Source organism: Phoca vitulina, unplaced genomic scaffold, assembly GCF_004348235.1.
Source record: "Phoca vitulina isolate PV1807 unplaced genomic scaffold, GSC_HSeal_1.0 scaffold18, whole genome shotgun sequence".
Classification (NCBI taxonomy): Eukaryota; Metazoa; Chordata; class Mammalia; order Carnivora; family Phocidae; genus Phoca; species Phoca vitulina.
This window is the reverse complement of record NW_022589721.1, coordinates 16,203,455-16,225,780: the sequence shown is the minus strand read 5'-3', so window position 1 is coordinate 16,225,780 and position 22,326 is coordinate 16,203,455. Positions and strand designations below refer to the sequence as shown.

Sequence of the window (22,326 nt, the reverse complement as noted above, 5' to 3'; positions counted from 1 at the left end):
CTAGAAAACCTAAGGCATGTTATGTTAAAAAATAGTTTTCAAGCTCCCTCTTGTGGAAATAATTATTAGGTCACTTACTAGAAATAATTACATTTACACTCTTTTAGTAATGGTGGGAAACATGGGATGATAAGAACTCTAAGGCCGGCAGGCACCTTAGAAATCACCTGAAAGGATCTCAACCCTTTATGGACGAGAAAATAAAGGACTAGAAAAATGGAGTGACTGGCCCACAATCATGTAACTAGAAACTACCTCTAATGACTCCTGGTTCAATAACCTTTGCTCAGTTCTACAAGATCTCCTTTCATTAATCATACAAATATAATTTGAAAAGAGGAAAACAGAATTTTTAAAGTCTCCAGTAATTTATAGAAATATTGTAATATGTGACTCCTGCAATAAACAAAAGTGGGATTTTGTAATGAAATACTGTGGAAGACTAAAATGAAAGGTATTAATTATGAGTCAAAGACGGGCTATTTTATGAAGAAAAAAATAATCACAACTTACATCACCTGGACCAACTTGTACCAACTTGTATATTATACCACAGTTCAAAAAACCTGAAAGTGAACCCAGTGGTCTATATAATCCTCAGAAACCCTATGCATTTTAAAGGTGTCTAAATGTTCAAGATATACATAAATTGACGAAATCAAATATTTCAACCTCAAATAGCAAAATGAAAATCATACTTTTAGAGTTTGAGTTTGAATGCCAGTTATTAATCTTAAATAAAGTTTCTAGTCAAGCTCTTAAAATTCATAATCAGGCAGAATTCATCTTTAAGAAAGTGACATATTGGGGCGCCTGGGTGGATCAGTCGTTAAGTGTCTGCCTTCAACTCAGGTCATGATCCCAGGGTCCTGGGATTGAGCCCCGCGTAGGGCTCCTGCTGGGTGAGCCTGCTTCTCTCTCTCCCTCTGTCTGCTGCTCCCCCTGCTTGTGCTTGCTCTCTTTCAAATGAATAAATAAAATCTTAAAAAAAAAGGGAGAGTGACATATTAATTAGAGTATCACTTTTTATGATTCCTGCAATTTTCTCAGCTTGAGAAACTAAACATTTGCAGATGCCCATTTTCCATTTTAAATAGTTTTACTCAAATAAAAGGCCCAAATTGCCTATCTTCCAAGATAAAGAATTGACAATTTCAATTAACTAAAATTCCCTTTTGATAGCTAAAACATTTAACCTTCACTCTTGTGGCTAAAATACTATCTAATGTTAAGTATTTTAAAGATACTATAGAAAGATATTATAGAAAGTAAGCTATTATAAGCATACTCAGCCAAGAATAATGATTCTCTGCTATTACTATCTTCTTCCTCAAAACACTCAGCATTCAAACATTCTTCGATATTTGTTTGAAGAACATCTTCAATTTCATCTTTTTCCATACCAAAATGTATCTCTTCCCAGTCAGAACTGCAAAACTAATACATGAAAAGACTGCATTAAATGATGCGTTCCTGAAATTATTTATATTAACAAAGACATTTACTAATGGCTATTTTTTCATTTCTGTTACCTGATAAAATCCACATATTGCCTGCACTGCAAAGAACCACTTCCTGGAACCAGGTATACCGCCTACCGAACATGCTTGAAAACAAAACCATGATTATTAGAAGAAAGGCATACCACAAGTAAGCAGATGTTATAGCATATATACTTAAAGAATTATATAATTTTTGATACATATTATATAGTTCTTTAAGATATGTGTGTGTGTATCTACGCATTTACATATAACGTGGATCTTTTTAAAATCTATAAAAATTTAAAAGAACAATCTGCCTAAAGAGCAAAATTATTCACTCGCAATGAACACTTTTATTTTGTCAAAATCGAAATCCATACTATTTTATTCACCATTTTAAACACTAAAGTCTACCAAAAAAATACACCCACTAATTACTATTGAGTCACACAAAAGTGTGTAAGTCATTTTAGGAAAAACGATCCCCTCTTCAAAGACCATGAAGGTCTGGTTCATCCTGGCTAGAGAGAGAGGAGATACAACTACAGCCTAAACGTAGGGAAGATTCTCTTCTTGGAGACCAGAATGTGACATGAGGATGTGAACTTAAGGGTCATCTCCAGGGTGCATGTCAATCTAGAGCCACGAAGAATGTAGAACTATGTAAAGAAACTGGATTCACAGGAGAGATGAGAAATGAAGCTTAACTCCTGGGAGCTAGGTAACATGCTAAGTGCTAATTACCGCTTTCTGCCAACAGCCTCAGCAAAAGACTTTACCTCCTACTTCCTTAAGAAAATAGAAATCATTATTAGGTAATTACTCCCAAATATGCTGTCAGGAAACATAGGACACTACTCGCATTCCCATTAGTCTTTCCTCATTACTTTCTGTGAGTACATGAGGAGTACTGCCCTTTCAATTCAATGTTATCCCTCAGACTTCCACTGGGACCCCAAACCCCTGATTAGACGATCTTTCTTGCACCTTCAAGCTCTCCTCCTCTGTCAGTTCCGTCCCATTAGCATTTAAGTTTGCACAGATATTCCTCAAGTTAGAGGGAAAAAAAAAAATCTCCTTTAAATCACCTCCCTTTGCTAGACAGTACTATTTCTTTACTCTTCTTCAAGGATAAACTGTAAGTATTGTCTACACTTGACTGTCCCTATTTCCTCATCACATTTTCTACTCCCCTCTAAATCCATTTCAATCTTTTTTTTTTTGTCTCCAATATGCCACTGTAACTATACCCCCTAAAGGCAATAATAACTAGCATGTTACTAAACGTGGCAGCTCTTACAGCTGTTGTTACTTGACCTCTCAACATAAGAGTAAGAAAGGAATCAAAGATGACACAGTTGTCATCTTTCTCCCTTAAAACACTTGGCTTCTGTGGAAGCTATCTTTCCAGGTGCTCCTCATGCCTTTAAAAACCAGTGCTCAGTTCCTTTAAATACTGGGATTCAGTTCAAAATTTTCTGCTCTTTTCACTGTCCATAAATCCCATCCTTTCTCACAGCTTGAACTGACATCTATATATTGATGATTCTATAATCTTTTTTATCTCCAGCCTTTTGAGTTCTGGACACAGGTATCCAACTTTTACAAAACATTTTCACTTTGACATCTTACAGGCAACTGTTTAGAGTATTTACATGTTCTAATTTGGACTCGTCCTAGTCCCTCAAAACCTAATTCTCTTACCTCACTAAATGCCACCATCTACACTATAGCCAAGCCAGAAACCTAATGTCACTCTTGATTGCTTTCTCCTCTTCCCTTCTCCTAAGTCACACCAATGCAACACTCGGTCAGGTGGATTCTACCTCTATAATTTCCTTTAGATCTATCCATTTTCCTCTACCCTGACTGCCTCTCTTATTTCTCAGCTGGTCTTCTGCAGCAGCCCCTTCATAACTACACTTTTCTCAAATTTGTCTACTCTACTGTAGCCAGAATACTTCACTAACACAGATGGCACGTCTCTTCCTTCATTAAAGCCTTTAATGGCTAATTATTATTATGATAAAGTCCAAACACCCCGACATGATTTACAAAGTCCTCCATATAGCTATGCCTACCTTTCCAGCCTTAGCTCAATTATAATCATAATGCACTTCCAGTTTCTCAAACTTGCCATATTACTGAAAGCAATAATGCTCCCAGGGTAAGAAATTCAATATGAGCAGTTCTTTCTTTGCATGGTTCTGATATGCAGATTTCAGTTACCATGGTTTCAATAACTCCTGGTCCCCCCAAAATTGGTTCAAACTCCAGTTACCAAGGTTTATTAATGAACCGTAATTGCATAAAGTAAAATGTCACTGCTAGCTTCTCGGATCGCAAATCACTACATAAATCAAAGATGTGTATCATGATCAGTGACCAATCGCATTGCTACTTTCCAAGTTTGTTGATTGGTCACTGCACATCTGTTATTCAGTTCATATGAATAGAGGACAAGTATGTAATTGTGTTTCCTTCTTGTCTCCCAGTGCTAAATCCACATATTATAGAGAATTGGATAATGGTAAGAGGAAATGGGCAAAAGGAAAAAAAAAGATGAAAGCGCAGCAAAAAACACAAAGTGATATTCAAATCTAATGTAATTGGATTCTAGAAATAGCTGCTGTGATAAAAAACATTGTGATGAAAAGGATGAAGACGTCTCAGAGAAAAATGACGTTGGCAAATACCTTTGCACTAAAGGAACTCAGAGATATTTCAGGACATTAAAAGTGCAAAGGATAAAACACTGGAAGCTAATACAAACTTGGGAGTACAGCAATTCACTGAAACATAGAGGAGATGCTCACTCTATATCCTAAGTTGTATGATGACAAGAAAGTGACAAGAACTGTTCAACCTACTTCTGATAAAGTTTTTACAAAAAAAAAAAAAGAAGAATAATAAGAAGAAACACTTTAATTCTCAATGCTTCTAATGCTTCAAATTACAGCCTTTGAAATAACTATTAGTTTTACTGGGTTTTTTTTCCCCCATTTCTTCTACATGTATAACCAACAGTGAGAGACTTTAATGTTTTGACAAAAAATGTCATGGAACAATTGTGATTTTTTTCCCTATTAGGATTGCTTAGCGTGGTTTCAGTGTGCAATCACTTACATAGTCCCAGATTACTGGGCAAACAAGGACTGCCTGGATAAGAAATGTCTATCCACCCAAACAGGAAGTGAAATTTATCACGAGAATTCCTAGAATGCTCCCAATAGCTCTTTAATGTATACTTTCAAGGCACAAGTGAAAGAAAATCTTTCTTGCAGTAATAGCAGTACTGACTTAAATTATACCAGCTTGAAAATTTAATGAGTACTACTGCAACTGGGCAAATGGACTACGGCAGCACAAAACATTAGAAATAACTTCCCCAGGGTGACAGTTTAAACCTGACAGACAAGAGGTTCTCTAATGAAAGAAGAGAGAAAGGAACAGACAGTACAGTCATGAGAATTACGTTATCAAAATGAGCACCCTATCCCTAGCATCTCCAGAAGCTTCCTTCAGCTTTTAGGCCTTGGCCTGTTTTGGTTATCTCTTTTCTCTGAGCCTTTGAAAGACACTCTCAGAGGCCAAGAAGAGGAAGTAAAAGAGAAGATAACTATCAAAAAATAAATAGATGGGGGCGCCTGGGTGGCTCAGTCGTTAAGCGTCTGCCTTCGGCTCAGGTCATGATCCCAGGGTCCTGGGATCGAGCCCCACGCCGGGCTCCCTGCTCAGCGGGAAGGCTGCTTCTCCCTCTCCCACTCCCCCTGCTTGTGTCCCCTCTCTCGCTGTGTCTCACTCTGTCAAATAAATAAATAAAATCTTAAAATAAATAAATAAATAAATAAATAAATAAATAGATAGATGGATCTGTATAATGCTAATAGAAACCACAGGAAAAAAGATTTTTACAAAAGCAAAGGTGCGGTCAAAAAAGCCAAATACTTAGAAAAAGTTAAAACAGATAAGAATGGAGAAAGGATCACTGTGTTTAACAATTATGAAGTGCTTTAAAGAGAATCTGTTAAGAGGTAAGGGTGGAAAAAAATGGTAAGAAATGGGTGTAAGAGCATTAATGTATTTGTACTCAGGACAAAATTGCAAATCCTTCTAATAATGCCACATTACCCTATTTTATATGGAACTAAAGATGGGCAAAAAAATCCCATAAAGGGAACAAAGTCAAGCTGAGAACCTAAAGTAATTTCCATACAATTTGATTACATTGAAGCAGCAAGATGAGAGGGATATCATCTTTTTCAGGTTTGTATTTCCTTAATTCCCTATCCCAGTGGCTTATGCACAGTCAACAAATATCTCTTGTAACTTTAAGTGACCAAATTAATTAAATTTACTACCAATACAAATGCAGTGTCAGAGAAATAAGGGGTTTGTGCTATACTTACCGGGAAAAGTACTATCTTCTGGATTCATTGAAGCACTAATGCTTCTTTTCAGGAGATGATAAACATTTGCTGCTCTTAAGTCTGAAAAAGAAAAGACTAACTCAATGGGCTCAAGAGTCATGTAATCTAGGCCTATTCCAATTTCACCATCAGAGACTCTCAAGAACATTATATGGTACATAAAAGAACTACACATTTTCTAGTTTCAATATAATAAATCAAATGCAAACAGAGAAGAAAGGCGCCCAGTTTGTATATGCTAGCCAGTTAACACAAATTCAAAAATCCCCGCAAAGAATAACTTTAAGCGGAGAAGGGAAACTCTACCACAATACTCTATATACAACCACATATATTTTCTCCTCAAAATGCTTGCCCAATCAAAACAAATAAAATGGAACACGGATTAGACAGAAACGCCAAAAAGGAGTGCAATTTCAAACGGTTACAATTGTTTTAAATTGACCTTTTTTTTTTTTTTTTAGCTTAGTTTATGTGTAGGATGTCTCCTCCCATTAGGATGTAAACTTTAGGAGAGTAAGCCCCTTTTCCATCTTGTTCCTTTCTGTACCTGCATTTGGAACACACAGGAGGCGGAAACACTACTGAATGCATATATTTCCAACAAGCAGACATTCCATTCCTAAAGCACTGAGAATTGTTCAATTAAATTTTTACTGTGCCAAGAACTTCTGAGCGCTGGGATTTTGCATTCACAAATTTGTCCTTATTTTTCCATTAAGATAACGACATTTGTCAGCCCTTATTGGGCCGATCCCAGAGAGAAACAAATCCCCGGGAGAACTCGAGATAGGTCCTTCCCCGGCAGAACTGGATCTCAAACTTAAATTTCTTCCCTCCCCGCAAGCCGTTCCCGCTCTTTCTCAGCCCCGCGCTTACCCGGCAGCTTCTCGCTACCCTCCACGGAAAACTCCCCAGGCCCATGCTCCACCTCCCCACCCGCTGCGTACTGGACTTTTCCTTCTCCCCAGATCACGAGGAGTAGGTACCGATCCATCTCCTTAGAGCTGAACTACTGTTTCAAGTCCCGGTTTCCACATCCAAACAGTCGCGCGCTACTGATATACTTCCGGTTCCCTTCCACTTTTGGTCGGCTGGAAATTGTGCGCCCTCGTCTGTTTGCTGCAGCTTTTCCGGCCGGTGGGTTCTTTTGGGGAGTTATTCTCTCAATAGCTGCATTATTTCCTCCTTTCATGATGAAACTGCTACCATGGGAAGATTGGAGGAGACCCAGGAAGAGCAGAGAAGCTGACGAGGCCTGGCTGGCCTAGGAACTGTCATGCTTGGGTTTGTAACGTTTCCCGCCGGGCTAGTGATGCTGAGGTCTGGCCTTGGATCCTGGGAAAAGGACGGTCCTGCTGGTGGGGGAGACATGTCGAGTTTCTCTAAGGCACCCCAGGTGAGCTCGAACTCTTGTAGCTTGATGGAATTCATTACACCGGCAGAAGAAAGTCAGTGGCTCGGGTGGATTTAGTGATGCTGAGTCGGCAGGAAAGCCGACAGGAAAGCCAGGATGCCTCGGGAAAGCATATACGAGGGTCGTGATTCTGGCTACTGCTCGCTGTTCTCTTGGCACTCTTCTCTTTTCAGCCAGCCCTTTTCATGTCCCCCGCCCCGGAAAGGGTATTCGGAGAGAAGGTCAGAGGTAATAAGGAGGATCAGATAGGGCATTGTAGATCATTGTGAGAATTTGTTCGTTACTGAGTAAAATGAGGATCCATTGAAAGATTTGGAGCCAGGAGCCATGATGTCATTAGGTGTTAAAAGGAGCACTCTGGCCGCTGAGTTTAGACTGTTCAGAGATGGGGATTGATGGAAGATAGAAACAAAGAATCCGTTTGGAGACCAACTGCAGTAATCCAGGCTGGACATGATGGTGGCACAAATCAAACTAGGTCCCGGTAACTTTGGCAGGCGGTAGAGTGAGGGCGATGAGTGTTGAAAAGTGGTGAGGTTCTATTTGAAGGTGGGGCCAGAAGGATTTCCTGAAGAATTGAATGTGAGCTAACAAAAGAAGAAACAAGGGTTACTCCAAGGTTTTTTGTTTCCGTGCGGTCAGCTGAGATACGGAAGACTGAAATTGAAGCAGGTTTCAGGTGGAAGAGCAGTTCAGTTTTGGGTATGTTGGTCTGAGATGCTTCTTAGCCAAGTTCTGCTCCAAGTGTGATTGCTTTCTTGAACTGTTTGTTACCTCTCCTGGATGAGGCATATACAGGAAATAAGCTTAAACATTTTAAAACTTTTATAGCAATTTGATGATATAGCAGTATTTTAATTTTTTTAAACAAAGTTTGGGGTTATTTTTAGTCAGAATAATTGATCTGCAATGGAATGGGGAAAAACTAGTCTTTGCTACATATGGTTTAAAAAGCACTGTGGGGCAGGTGCCAAGTGGACAATTAAATACAAATGTAGAGTTGGGGGGAAAAGGTCCAGGCTAGAGATGTAAATTTCTACATTTGAGAGTCCTAAGCATGAAAATGGCATTTCAACACATGAGTCTGGTTGTAGTCTTTGAGGAAGTGTGTATTGAGAAGAGAGAAGGACCAAGAACTGAATTCTGGGACATTTCAACATTTCAGAGGCAAGAGGTAAGAGAAGAAGCAAAGTAGCAAAAAAAACCAGCAGAGGGTGGTGTCCTGGAAATCAAGTGAGGAAAGAATACCCAGAAGGAGGAAGTGATCACCTATACTGAAGCTTAGAATTGAACAGTGGATTTAGTGACATGAAGGTCCTGGTAACTTTGGCAGGCGGTAGAGTGAGGGCGATGAGTGTGGGAGGGCAAAAGACAGGTTGGAGTAGGTTGAAGAGAGAATGAGGAGTAAAGACAACCTCTTTGGAAAAATGTTGCCACAAAGGAGAGGAAAGAAATGAAGCAGTGGCTAAGTGAGGTCAGGAGGGTTTGTTGTTGTTGTTTTTTAACTTTATTATGGAGAATTTCAATCACATATAAAAGTAGGTATCACCCAGTTTCAAAAACCTCATAGCCAATATTATTTCCTCTGTACCTCCATTCACTTCTTACCTTTCCTTATGAATTTGAGGTGAATCTCAGACTCCTATTATTTCATAAGTAAATAATTCAATATGTTCTCTACAAGATAAGGATTCTTTTAAAAACTATAATCCCAATACCATTTATCAAAGACAAAAGAAAAATTAATTATAATTCCTTAATCTCAAATGAGTAGTATATGTTCAATTTTCTCATATATGTTATAGAAATACATAAAATTTGTTACAGAAATACATAAAATAAAAATATAGAAAACATAAAAATACATAAAATATAGAAATACATAAAAACTGGGTGGCTCAGCCAGTTAAGCTTCTGCCTTCAGCTCAGGTCTTGATCCTGGGGCCTGGGTTCAAGCCCTGCATTGAGCTCCCTGCTCAGCGGGGAGCCTGCTTCTTCCTCTCCCTCTCCCCCCTCCTCTTGCTCTCAATCTCTCTCTTTCAAATAAATAAATATTTTAAAAAAAGAAATACATAATATTTTTACTGTTCCTTTGGTTTTAGGATCCAGAATGTAATAATTTCCTGTTTTTTAATTCTCTCTTAATAAATCGGTTCTTTTTCCTATTTTTTTTCCTTTGCAATTTATTGAAGACAAAAGATTGTCCTATACAGTTCCCACTGTTTGAATTTTTCTTAGTTAGTCCTAAACTGAGAGTAGTAGGGAAAGGGTATGGGCTAAAAGCTGTCTTTATTTGCAAAGAACATGATTTTCTATGTAAAAAATCAGATGGAATCTAAGAAAAGCTACTAGATCTGATAAATAAGTTTAGCAGGGTTGCAGGTATAAGAGCAGCATGCAAAAAATGAAGTGCATTTCCATATACTAGCAACAATCAATCAAATTTAAATTAAAAATACAATACCATTTACAGTGACGTCAAAATATATGAAATACACGACATGGATGGAACTGGAGGGTGTTACGCTGAGCAAAATAAGTCAATCAGAGAACGACATGTATCATATGACCTCACTGATATGAGGAATTCTTAATCTCAGGAAACAAACTGAGGGTTGCTGGAGTGGGGGGTGGGGTGGGAGGGATGGGGTGGCTGGGTGATAGACATTGGGGAAGGTATGTGCTATGGTGAGCGCTGTGAATTGTGCAAGACTGTTGAATCACAGACCTGTACCTCTGAAACAAATAATACAATATATGTTAAAAAAAAAAAAAAAAGAAGATAGCAAGAGGGGAAGACTGAAGGGGGGGAAATCAGAAGGGGAGACGAACCATGAGAGACTATGAACTCTGAAAAACAAACTGAGGGTTCTAGAGGGGAGGGGGGTGGGGGGATGGGTTAGCCTGGTGATGGGTATTAAAGAGGGCACGTTCTGCATGGAGCACTGGGTGTTATACACAAACAATGAATCATGGAACACTACATCAAAAACTAATGATGTAATATGGATTAACATAACAATAAAAAATTTTAAAATATATATATGAAATACTTAAGAGATAAATCTGACAAAAGATATGTGAGGAGAACAAAGTAGAAACTAGAAAAGTGAGAGAGAAAAACAGAAATGGTGAGCAGTTTATAAGCCGATTTGAAGTTTGTAATTTTAAAATAAAACCAGTTAGCCTGGTTGTATTTTTTCCAGCATTGTTCAGCAACTTATGTATATGCATAGAGAAAACATCTGGTTGAGATCTTTCTGGGCTGGAATTTTCTTAGAGTTTGAAGTTACTGATGGATACTGCAAAGACAATGGTTTATGCCTGAGGCAGCCTAAAGATGTCTAAAGCAGCTACTTAAAATTTAAGTTTATTCAACATCATCCATCTATACTTGTCCAGCTATATTCTGTTACTGTATTCTCCCATGGAATTGAACTTCTGAATGGTCTTCAGTTCCCAGTTGGTCACTCATCTTTCAATTTAATATCTATTAGTCTCAAAATATTTTTGAAGACCTTTATAAACAGTTTCTACTTTCATAAGAGTTTCTCATTACCATTCCAGATTCTATTTTATGTGATACAAAAAAAGTCATAATATAAAGGAAAATATATCTTTGAAATGTTTTAAATAAAGCATCATCCATATTGCAGATAGAAAAGCAGGCAGGAAAAATTACTGTGTTAATCTTTGTATAATGAAAAAAGACCCTCCTTTTCCAGAAATAGAAATGAATACAAAATGAAGGCTCTTTGTGATTGATTTATTATTAATATTAACTGTAGAATAGTCATGATGGTATATAATAATAAACTTGATTATTTCCATTTTAATTAGAATTTTCTTTGTTTTCTCTCTTTTTAAATTTTTTTTCCCCCTAGCAATGGGCCACTTTTGCTCGGGTTTGGTATCTCTTAGATGGGAAAATGCAGCCCCCTGGCAAACTGGCTGCTTTGGCATCAGTTAAACTTCAAGGATTGCATAAACCTATATACCATCAACTGAGTGAGTATCATTTTAGATCTGTCACTAGTAACCATAATTTTCATACCAGAATAGAATCTTGAAGAAGTCTGACTGAACTACTTCTAAGGACCTCTTTTTTTCCTGGGATCCCTTGTTCCATTCAGCAAAAAACCTACTGGGGCACTACAATGAATTTGGCTTATTCATAGGAAAACCATACAGACCAGTTTGCCTGAGACAACCCCATTTTATGCCATTACAACAGCAAAATTATCTGTAGCCCTCCTTTCATTCTCAGATATCCTGATTGGGACTATAAATTATATGTTCACTCTTACACATGTTTCTTCAGATGGCGATGTGCATTTGAATAGAGAATTTTTGAAAATGAAGAAATAAGTTTGCCCTCTCTTCCAAAAACCTTTTCCCCCAGGAAGATGGATAGAACTAGCTGGACATGGAAAGTTTACTCTTTCTGTTTTTAATTATAGATTTGATTTTCTGTAACCCTTTTCTAATACAAAAGAAAAAAGTTGTTTTGATACTAAAAGACTTCTGCTTGTTACACGTAGTTTTGATTGACTTCACTTAACCTGGGACTTCAGGGACCACCCAGCAAGATCTAGGTGTTAGCTCTTACTCTTCATCTTGTTTGACCTGTCAACACCATTTTTGGCAATTGATCGTAGTTTTAGCTTTTTGAAACATGAAGTTTACATATACAGTGTGTAGATATAGATAATATTTAAATATAGGTAATATTTTAAAGAAAATTAACAGTTATAATGATGATGAAATAAATACCCATACACTCAACATTTGGGTTATTTCCAATTTTTTTTTTTTCTTTTACCATTACAAACAATACTACTTTCTTGTACCTTTTTTCCAGTGCATATGTGGATGAGTTTCTCCGAGGTCTGTTTACAGCACAGGAGTTACTGGGTTTGGGAAACTAGTTAGTCTTGACGCTGATGTCCTACCAGAGTTTGTATTATCCCTCATCTTCAGTAACACTTGATGTTTTCATTCTCTTTAAGTTTGACTACTCTGGTAGATGTGAAATACACTCTCCTGATGGTTTTGCATTGTCCTGATTGCAAATGGTGCTATGTATCTTTTTCTCTTTATTGGCCTTTTATCATTTCTTCTTCTGTGAAATGTCTATACATGTCTTTTGCCCATATTTCCACTGAGTTATTTGTCCTTTACATTTTTATAACTTTTACTGTGAAAGTTTTCACATTTTCAGAAAAGCTCAAAGAATAGTACAGTGAATTATACCCTCCACCTAGATTACACAGTTACTAACATTTTAACATATAATTTAACATATAATTTTTTACTCAATCATTGGAAAATAAGTTGCAGATGTCATAATAAATCCCCCTGAATACTTCAGCATGTGTCTCCTAAGAATAAGAATACTCCCCTGTGTAACCAAAATGCCCTTATCACACATAACAAAACAAACATAATTTAATTGTATGATTTAATATCCAGTGCATTTTCAAATTTCTTTAGTAGTTCCAAGAATGTCCTTTATAGCTGTTACTTTTTTTTTTTTTTTAAAGATTTTATTTTTTGACAGAGAGAGACATAGCGAGAGCAGGAACACAAGCAGGGGGAGTGGGAGAGGGAGAAGCAGGCTTCCCGCAGAGCAGGGAGCCCGATGTGGGACTCGATCCCAGGACCCTGGGATCATGACCTGAGCCGAAGGCAGACGCTTGACAACTGAGCCACCCAGGCGCCCCTAGCTGTTACTTTTTTTTAAGACCAGAATCCAACCAAGGTTTTTGTATTGCCTTCAGTTGTTATGTTTCTTTAGTCCTTTTAATATAGAATAATCCTTATTTTCTTCTTGCAGCTACCCTTTTGGGGAGTCCAGGCTAGTTTTCATGTAAAGAACTTTCTTCTTAAACACATTCTCCATTTGTTCTTGGATGCATTCTCTTGCTAACTCCTCCTTCCCAGTTCCTTTTGTTCTTTTCAACTTTCCAATTTCCCAGTCTTCTCTCATTAAAAATTAGGAGTGCCCTGGAACCTGCTCCTTGGACCCCTTCACATTCCTTAAGCAATCACATTCAGTTTCATATCTCTATCTTCTATTATGCTTATAGCTGCCAGATTTATATCTTCATTTTTTTACCTTTTCCCTGTATTCCAGACTCACATAACCACATTTCTACTCAGCAAATCTTCTTAGGTGTCTAGTAGACATCTCCAGCATGTTAATGTGTGTTTAACTTGGAGGTGTCGTACTTCCTGATTTCCCCCACCCAAACCAACCTGTTACTTCTAGTTTCCCAATCTCAATTAACAGCTTCTCTATTCTTTTTCTTACTCTAGTCAGATGTCTTTGCTTTATTTGTGACTTCCCTTTTTCAACTCCCTATAAAAAAAAATATATATATATGAAAAAATATACCTGAAGAGGGCGCCTGGGTGGCTCAGTTGGTTGAGCGGCTGCCTTCGGCTCAGGTCATGATCCTGGAGTCCCTGGATCGAGTCCCACATCGGGCTCCCTGCTCGGCAGGGAGTCTGCTTCTCCCTCTGACCCTCCCCCCGCTCATGTGCTCTCTCTCATTCTCTCTCTCTCAAATAAATAAATAAAATCTTCAAAAAAAAAAGAAAAAATATACCTGAAGAAATATATATATCTGAAAAAATATATATATCTGAAATCTAGCCACGTCTCATTAACTCTCTCTTCTACTGTAATTTTAAACCACTGTACTCTCTACTCTGGGTTATTCCAAAAGCCTCCTCACTGATCTGCCTGCTTCTGCTCTTGCCCCAATAGGGTCTTTTCTCCACAGATCAGTTACAGTTGTCTTTTCCAAATGAGAATCAGAGTAAAAGCCAAATTATGTCAGTGCCCTACAAGGACCTACATGGTGTGGTCCCTATTATCTCCCTGAGTTTATTTCCTACCTCCCTTGAATAATCCACTAAGGCTTATTACTGTTTCATTAATATACCTGCCAACACATTTTTGTCTTAGGGCCTTTTCACATTTTGTTCCCTCTGCCTGCATGGGATTTTCCAAATTTATGCCTTATTCCTTCACATCTTTCAGATTTCTGCTCATTTATATTCTGAGAGAGGCCTTCCCCAATTCCTCTGTCAGCTCCCCCTTTCACTTACTATACTTTACCTTGCCTTTAAAAAAAAAAATAGCATTCACTGATCACACATATTATATAAATGTGCATTATCCACCTACCTTTACTAGATGAAGTTCTAAGAAGTCAAGAACTTTGCCTGAATTTTTCAGAGCTATATATGCCCAGTGCCTAGAATGGTGTTTGACACATAGCTGGACTGCATAAAATGTTTTTTGGTGGATATATGCATTCATGAATACCAGTTTTGAGAATGAAGAAATTACTTTTAATCAGGGCTCTGGCATTTCAACTAAGTTAGATTTTGGATCTTTGGAGCTAGGAGAAAGAGACCTGTAGATGGTTTGATTTGGGTAAGAGCAAGAACTTGCGAGTTTCCCCATTTCTCATACTTGCTGCTCTAATCTTTTTCTTCACTTAATGAAAATTTCAAAGTAAGCCCACAACCTGTGAAATCTTTAAGTACAGAATTTGAATGTAAGGATTCTGTCATGTTGATCTTTGTTCTTCAGGCACCTTAGTATAATGTCTGGTCCTTCAGAAATGCTTGTCAGAAACATTTTGTGGAATGACACTTTTAAGAAAATGTTTTACAAGCACAGTCTCATTATCCGCTGTAGTTCCGTTCTTTAAAGTCACCACGAATGCTGAATGAGAGTGAACACCGAATCGTTGCTTCTGGGAGAGACACAGTTAGGTTCCTATGAGCCTCTGGTCACAGCATTTTTTGTCAACCAATCAATATATAGTCTTGTTTGTTTTATGTGTTTTTGTTTAAAGACACCTTATTTAATACACACATTGTTGAACTCATGGCCAACCGCAGAGTAACTCATGACTGAACAACGCTTATCTAACACACATTTTCTTTGTAAGACACACTGGAGCCTTCTTGCACTTAGGAACACTACACAGCACTTGAGCATCAGACTTGAGGGATATTTAAAAAGTAAAGTCACTTTAAAAAGAACAAAAATGCCAAAAAGCTAGCACTAAATGGACCACAAAGGGACACTTGTTTATAATAAGAGAACAGTCAGTGCATTACGTTATTTGACCTCAGTTGGAAACGAGTACATCAAGCCACTCAAATTTTCCACTGATGTGCACATGTCTGCAAATGACTAAGAAAGCACCGCAGGTAATGAGATTATAAATAAATTTTAAGAGAATAGGCAAATTTGCAATGTGGAATCCATGAATAATGAGGAGCACCTGTGCTTCCAAAGTAAAATGGTGATGAGCAGACTTATGCTTGACTAATTAGAAATCTCTTTACTTTAAAAATCTCTTTTTTGGCAGACAAGGAGAATGCTATAGTCCTAGAATTACCAAATCATAGAAATTAATTCCTTAGGACTTCAGATATTTTGTTTAACTGCCTCATTTATATGTGAGAAAACTAAAATCAGAAGAATAAAGTGACTTTCTCACTGTCACTCAGCTGCTATATTATAATAGAACTGGGACCAGAACCCAGGAACTTGTTTCCTCAGAGGTAAATTACCCATTCCACCTCAGTGTGGTGATTCTTAGCCACTTAAGCTGTGTTTTCCTGCTGATTTGTTTTGTTTTTTTTTTTTACCTTAGCAATGTTATTAACAAGGTGGTACATAAGATCTCTTAGATTGTTTTTGTAGAAATACAAACAGTACAAAATTTGGGGAAAAGTAAAATTAGTAGTAATCTGATTTCCTTAAAGTATAGCACTTATCTGTTCACTGAATTAAAGTTCTGCATTCTGTAAGCAGGTCATTATTGCAAAAGTATTCCTTAGGTACCTAATGAGAATATTCTCCTAGAACACCAGACGAGCTTTTGCGGCTGCCTCTCCGGTCATCCTTTTCTAGTAAAGGAGAATAGCTTTTCTATGAAATTAAAAATTTACATTTTAAAGACGGAGTTATTTTTGTTTTACTATATAATTTAATATGTAACATATCAGCAAAACTTTTTATTTCCACAAGATGTCACTAAAATCAAGACTTAAATTGCAAGCAATTTTCTACTTACAAACATCTCATGTTGTAAGTTTACTTCTAACATTCATTGGTTTGGTAAGCATTTATTAAGCATGTATTATGTGCTCACAATCACTGTAAACATGTTTTTTTGAAAATTGACATGCAGTTTCCCAGAAAAATAATACTATAAATGATGGTCGTATATCCTGGAGTGATTATAAAAGTTAGCCAACAAAAAATAAATAAATAAATAAGTAATAAAATTTAACCAATAATGTATCTAAACATGATATATACGATATTTGAACTACTTTATAGGTCCAGTGGACTTTGTCAAGTGTTGTAGAAAACCAAATTTCCACTTACGAGATTATTTTTTATGGAAAATGTGGTCTGGGTCAAGCTGGAAATGATGTGGAACTAGGAAAAGCATTCTCTCCTCTTTCTAATTAGAGCTGCCCTTCTGAATTTGGGACCTGAGAGCTTTTTGAGCTTGTTTCTTTGTCACTGATAAATGAAAAGAAAAGACACATGGTAATTTTTGGATTATGACTTACTCTTCATGAGGATTCCACTCTTTTTGCAGGTTACAGATTGAAAAATTGAGGAGGACTGTATGAGCATTTATAAGAAGCAGAGAGGGGCACCTGGGTGGCTCAGTCTGTTAAGCTTCTGCCTTCCACTCAGGTCATGATCCTGGGGTCCTGGGATGGAGCCCTGCGTCGGGCTCCCTGCTCAGCAGGGGGCCTGCTTCTCCTTCTGCCCCTCCCTTTGCCCCTCTCCCTGCTTGCGCTTTTTCTCTCTCTCTCTCAAATAAATAAATAAAATCTTCTAAAAATAAATAAAAAATTAAAAAAGAAAAGAAGCAGAGAGAAACTTTTCTTTAGCATTTTCTAAAGTTATTATTAGATTATCCTAAAATACTCCTGATCTACATGAAATGAAACAAAAGTTGCAAACAGTTCTTAACATTATGAATGCTAGCACACCAGTTTAACAAAGATTAGATTAGATCTAGTCCAATCTCTAGCATTCTGCCTTGTATTATTTACATCTTGTAAGGACTTGTTAGAAAATAAAGTTTAGGATGCTGTTTTTAAAGTTAGCCAGCTAACGTATTTTTCTTTCTTACTATCGAGTTCAGTGTCAATTTATTTCAAATGTCAATTACTGCATCATTTTAATTTTGCAGTCTTAATTACACATTTATTCTTCTGCTCCTAGGATATCATCGTACAAAACAGTGAAGGAGAATTTTGCTTCAGGTTACATCCAGAATACTTAACTCCTTTGGAAGATATTTAGATATTATCAATAAATTTGAACAGCACTCCTTATTCCTATCACAGTGTCTTTACACTCAGTAGATTTTGTGGTAACCTACATGGTCATCTGTCATATTGGCTATGCACAAGTTCAGGGATGCCAAAAATAACATTGAGCTAGGCATTTGGACATTTATCTTTCAAGGTTAGAAACAAACGTAATGGCCAAAGCCAATTTTGTTATGTATCACTAAATTGAAATAGCTATTTTTCAAACATTTCTCAAACCAAATCTTGTATGGAGACCCAATATATAAAAACAGTGCTGCACAGGGGCGCCTGGGTGGTGCAGTTGGTTAAGCGTCTGACTCTTGGTTTCTACTCAGGTCATGATCTCAGGGTCATGAAATAGAGCCCCATGTCAGGCTCCACGCTAGCGCAGAGTCTGCTTGAGGCTCTCTCCCTCTGCCCCCGCCCTCCATGTGCTCTTTCTCTCAAATAAATAAATCTGTAAAAAAAACAAAGCAGTGCTGCGCTGGCTGAAGGAGGGAGAAGATGCTGGACCCTTGCTTCTGTGAGTCACCTTCTCAGAACCTGACATCTCTATCAAATACAGTTTTAAAACCACCAAGCTAAACCAAAGAACTTTTATTTTTTTATTTTTTTTTAAGATTTTATTTATTTATTTGAGAGAGAGAGAGCATGCGCACAAGTAAGGGGAGAGGCAGTGGGAGAGGGAGAAGTAGGCTCCCCACTGAGCAGGGAGCCTGATAACAGGGCTTGATCCCAGGACCCTGGGATCATAACCTGAGCCGAAGGCAGACGCTTAACCGACTGAGCCATCCAGGTGCCCCTAAACCTGGGTTTATTTTTTTAAATTTTTTTTTATTATTATGTTATGTTAATCACCATACATTACATCATTAGTTTTTGATGTAGTGTTCCATGATTCATTGTTTGCGTGTAACACCCAGGGCTCCATGCAGTACGTGCCCTCTTTAATACCCATCACCAGGCTAACCCCTGCCCCCACACCCCTCCCCTCTAGAACCCTCAGTTTGTTTCTCAGTCCTTAGTCTCTCATGGTTCGTCTCCCCCTCCGATTTCCCCCCCCTTCATTCTTCCCTTCCTGCTATCTTCTTCTTTTTTTTTTTTAATAAACCAAAGAACTTTTAAAGAAGGATTTGACGCTGTGAAGGGGATGAAAAGACAAGCTACAGACTGAAGGGAAATATTTGAAAATCACACAGCCTGCAAGAAATAAACATGTAATTAGGAAATGAGCAAAATACATGACCAGCTGGCAAATAAACACATAAAAAAATTCAACATTATTAGCCGTTAGGGAACAGATTAAAACCACAATGAGATATCACTGCACATCTATCAGAATAGCTAAAATAAAAAATAGTGGCAATAAAAATGCTAGTGATGATGCAAAGAAATTGGATTACTTACACATTGCTGGTAGGAATGTAAAATCGTACAGCCAGTCTGGAAAAGAATATGGCAGTTTCTTATAAAACTAAACATGAGTTTACCATATACCAGTTGCACTTTTGGGCCTTTGTCCCAGGGAAATTAAAACACAAAAACCTGTACCAATTAATAATACTTCTGTATTACTCTTTATCCCCCTATATTTATCAGCTCCTGGCATATTGTATATTTACTTACTTGTTTGTTTAATGTCTAGCTCATTCCACTAGAATGTAAGATTTATTATGAACAGGGATTTCAGTTGTATTCTTTGCTATATTCCCAACATCAAGAACAGTACCTAGCATTAGTAAGTAGTAAGTTGGTTAATCAATCAATCAATGGAAAAGGAGTATAAAGCAGATTTTGGAAGAGAATCCTGCCAAACTTATATATATCTACATCTGAATCTACCCTTGTATGGAATCTGAGTAGCTCAGACAATTTTGAATGGTCTGATTTCTAAGATAAGAACTAGGAGTATCTCCCATGAAATCTAAGAAAGGAATTGAATGGGAGCCAGACGTGATAGAACAAGCCCTATTTACATTAAAGTGAACACCAGGAATTTTTTTTTAACACTGTGACTGGTAACTCCCATTATATGAGTCTACATTAAGAGTCTTCAGAAGGAAGCTTATAATGTAGGTGGAGGGAATAAAATTGTACAAACAATAGGACAAGATAGAGTTAAGTCAGTATCATAAGAGAAATTCAGGCATCTTTGTGGAATCAAAGGAGGTTGGCTTTGGTATTAGGAAAGGCTTTATGGAAGGACTGGTATTTATTTTGGAACTTGGTATTTATGTGGAACTTAAATTTGTTGGATAAAATTTAGCAAGTGGAAATAAATCAGGAGAGTATTTCTAGTGGATGGAACGAAGAAAAGATTGGAGGATCTGTGTATACATTCCTCTATGTGTGTGTGTGTTTTGAATAGAAATAATGGAATAATGCTTCGGGGAATAGCAAGTGTAGCAGTGAGATGACTGTGAGACTTACAATGTAGAAAGTGATTTTAAGATGCCTAGCTCAGGCCCTTGCATGTGGAGGATACAGAATGAATGTTACTTCTCTTTCTCCCAGGCAATTTTGAGGAAAAATTGGGAGTTCTGGCTTAGGGGAGAAAACGAGCCAAAACACTGAAGCCGTAGCACTGAGAAGCACCCCTGATAGTGTAACTCATCATGAGACCTTCAGTTCCCTGACGGGAAGCTTTTGAGTTTCCACTTTGATTGATTTTGTCTGAATTTATTTGGCACCTAATATTTATTTATTTATTTATTACATTTATTACATTTATTTAGTTTAGCACTGAATATTATAAAAAGGGGCCAAATAAGGTTACACATCTAAGGTGAGAATTTTTTACAAATAAACTCAGAATTCCTATTCTAAAAATTACTTACTGAACTCTATTTTTTTTTTAATCTGAAGGGAATTAATTTCTCTTGGAACATCTCTTCATCAGGCAATAGAGTTCCAATTTATATGCATTTGGTGCATATTATAAAGCATAATTTTTTAGTTAAAACCTTAAAATGAAATCTGTCTATTTAACAAGAAATTTAGACAGAAATGATTGTACTATATTCAGGATCTCAGCCTTTAATGATACTGGCTTTTGTTTTAATACGTAATGCAGTCAAAAAACCAAATATTTAATTGCTGGTTAGTTCTATTTAGAGTCAGAGAAGTGCTTCTAAGAATATATTTAATAGAGATCTGGCATAAGTTATGGAGAGAATAACTTTTCCCAGATTAGATATTCATACCTTAGAGATGAAAGAACATGATTTTCATCTACTCCGTGGTATTCTTTCTAATATCCTTTGAAAGATCCTTTTTGATCTCTACAAAAGAGAGTAGCTTTGTTTGGAGTAGCTCAAAGTGCTTTTTGCATACTTACAGCTTAAGTAACATTTTAAAAATAAATTCAGCTTTTGTGTAAAGTTAACAATTCCATTTTTCCTCCACGTAAGTGTCACGGAAAGAGCCAGAACATGGTGTTAAATAACATGGCATGTGAGCTTTGGCAGATCACTTAATCTTAGTAGGCCTTAGCTTCTTCAACTGTAAATGTCTGCTTGAAAACTAAGGTAACTGAAGCATTCTCTGAAATGACGTAGATCTCTTCTCACCCTCTTTGTTTTTCTTTTCATTTGCCCAGTTGCATTCCGTAGTAGCCCACTATGGGTCACTTATAGGAACTTTAGACAATTCACCAAATACAAACTATCTTTTCAACCCACTCACAGCAAACTTCCTGGGTCTTTCCTTTACATTTCTAGATTCCTTTTCACTGTGGTAAAGAAAACCTACCTGCTTTATCCTCTATTCCTTTACCCTTGTTCCACATAGACTATGAATGTACTTCTCTCTGAAAATGCTGTCATTCAAATTCAAAGCTCTGCGTAGAATCTTATAATGTAATCGTTAGTTTTCATATATGGTATTTATTTATACTTATTTTTTCAGGTTTTTTTTTAAAATAAGCTTTTAGAATCTTTTTAAGTTTCCTTTTTACTATAATAGGCATTTAAAAAATGTTTCTGATTACTTGATTTTGTGATGTATAGTGACTTCTTCGAAAACTGCATGTTGACTTTTTAGGGTTTTTTGTTTTGTTTTGTTTTGTTTTGTTTTGTTTTGTTTTGTTTTAGATGAACAGCCAAATTTAGAGGTACTTTCACTGGAAAATTAATCTAATACATATATTTTAATTTTCAGGTCATCTGTCATATCAAATATGCATGTTGTCATAGTTGAGAGTGGCAGTTTAAATGTAGCTAGTTAAAATGTGGGTGGAAAAAGCCTTGGGTTAGTAGTTAAGCATAAGATCATAGTACTCTATTGTTCTCTGAATTTGAGAAGAATAATCAGTTGTGATGTTTTAACATTTGTTTTCAATTTGCCTATTGGTAAAACATACCTTTTTATTTCTATATGCATATTGTTTTTAATTTGTCTTCTATTTTTAAGACAGTTTGTATTAGATATTTAAAGGTATGTTAATATAAACATTTTAGCAAAGTGTGATTATTAATGGGAAAAGACAATAGGAATAACAATAGTTTGCCTTTCAAAGATGTATTGTTGTGATTGGCATCTTTATTATATTCTCTGTTACCTTCCAGTGTTGAGATTTTCCACATGTCTGGCCAATTCTTTCTATACTTAGATGTTATATAAA

General features: G+C 36.8%; 2 protein-coding genes across 3 annotated transcripts in view; one reads left to right on the top strand and one right to left on the bottom strand.

Annotated features, from left to right (window-relative positions):
* Nucleotides 1-6,911, bottom strand: part of MTBP (MDM2 binding protein) — a 70,280-nt gene extending 63,369 nt beyond the window's left edge. Inside the window, exons 1-4 of the mRNA XM_032415969.1 lie at nt 6,794-6,911; nt 5,894-5,974; nt 1,533-1,606; nt 1,289-1,437 (exon numbers count right to left, since the gene is read on the bottom strand). Coding sequence (XP_032271860.1) covers nt 1,289-1,437; nt 1,533-1,606; nt 5,894-5,974; nt 6,794-6,911 — 422 coding nt within the window. The remainder of the gene's footprint in view (nt 1-1,288; nt 1,438-1,532; nt 1,607-5,893; nt 5,975-6,793) is intronic.
* A 118-nt stretch (nt 6,912-7,029) lies between these two features.
* The window catches only part of MRPL13 (mitochondrial ribosomal protein L13), a 47,216-nt gene continuing 31,919 nt past the window's right edge, over nt 7,030-22,326 (top strand). The window contains exons 1-2 of one of the 2 annotated variants that reach the window (XM_032415798.1): nt 7,030-7,313; nt 11,216-11,339. In XM_032415798.1, the coding sequence (XP_032271689.1) occupies nt 7,194-7,313; nt 11,216-11,339 (244 nt within the window). In that variant the 5' untranslated portion in view covers nt 7,030-7,193. Of the gene's footprint in view, nt 7,314-7,358; nt 8,506-11,215; nt 11,340-22,326 lie in introns of those variants that run through there. The other variant, XM_032415799.1, reaches the window with a different exon arrangement.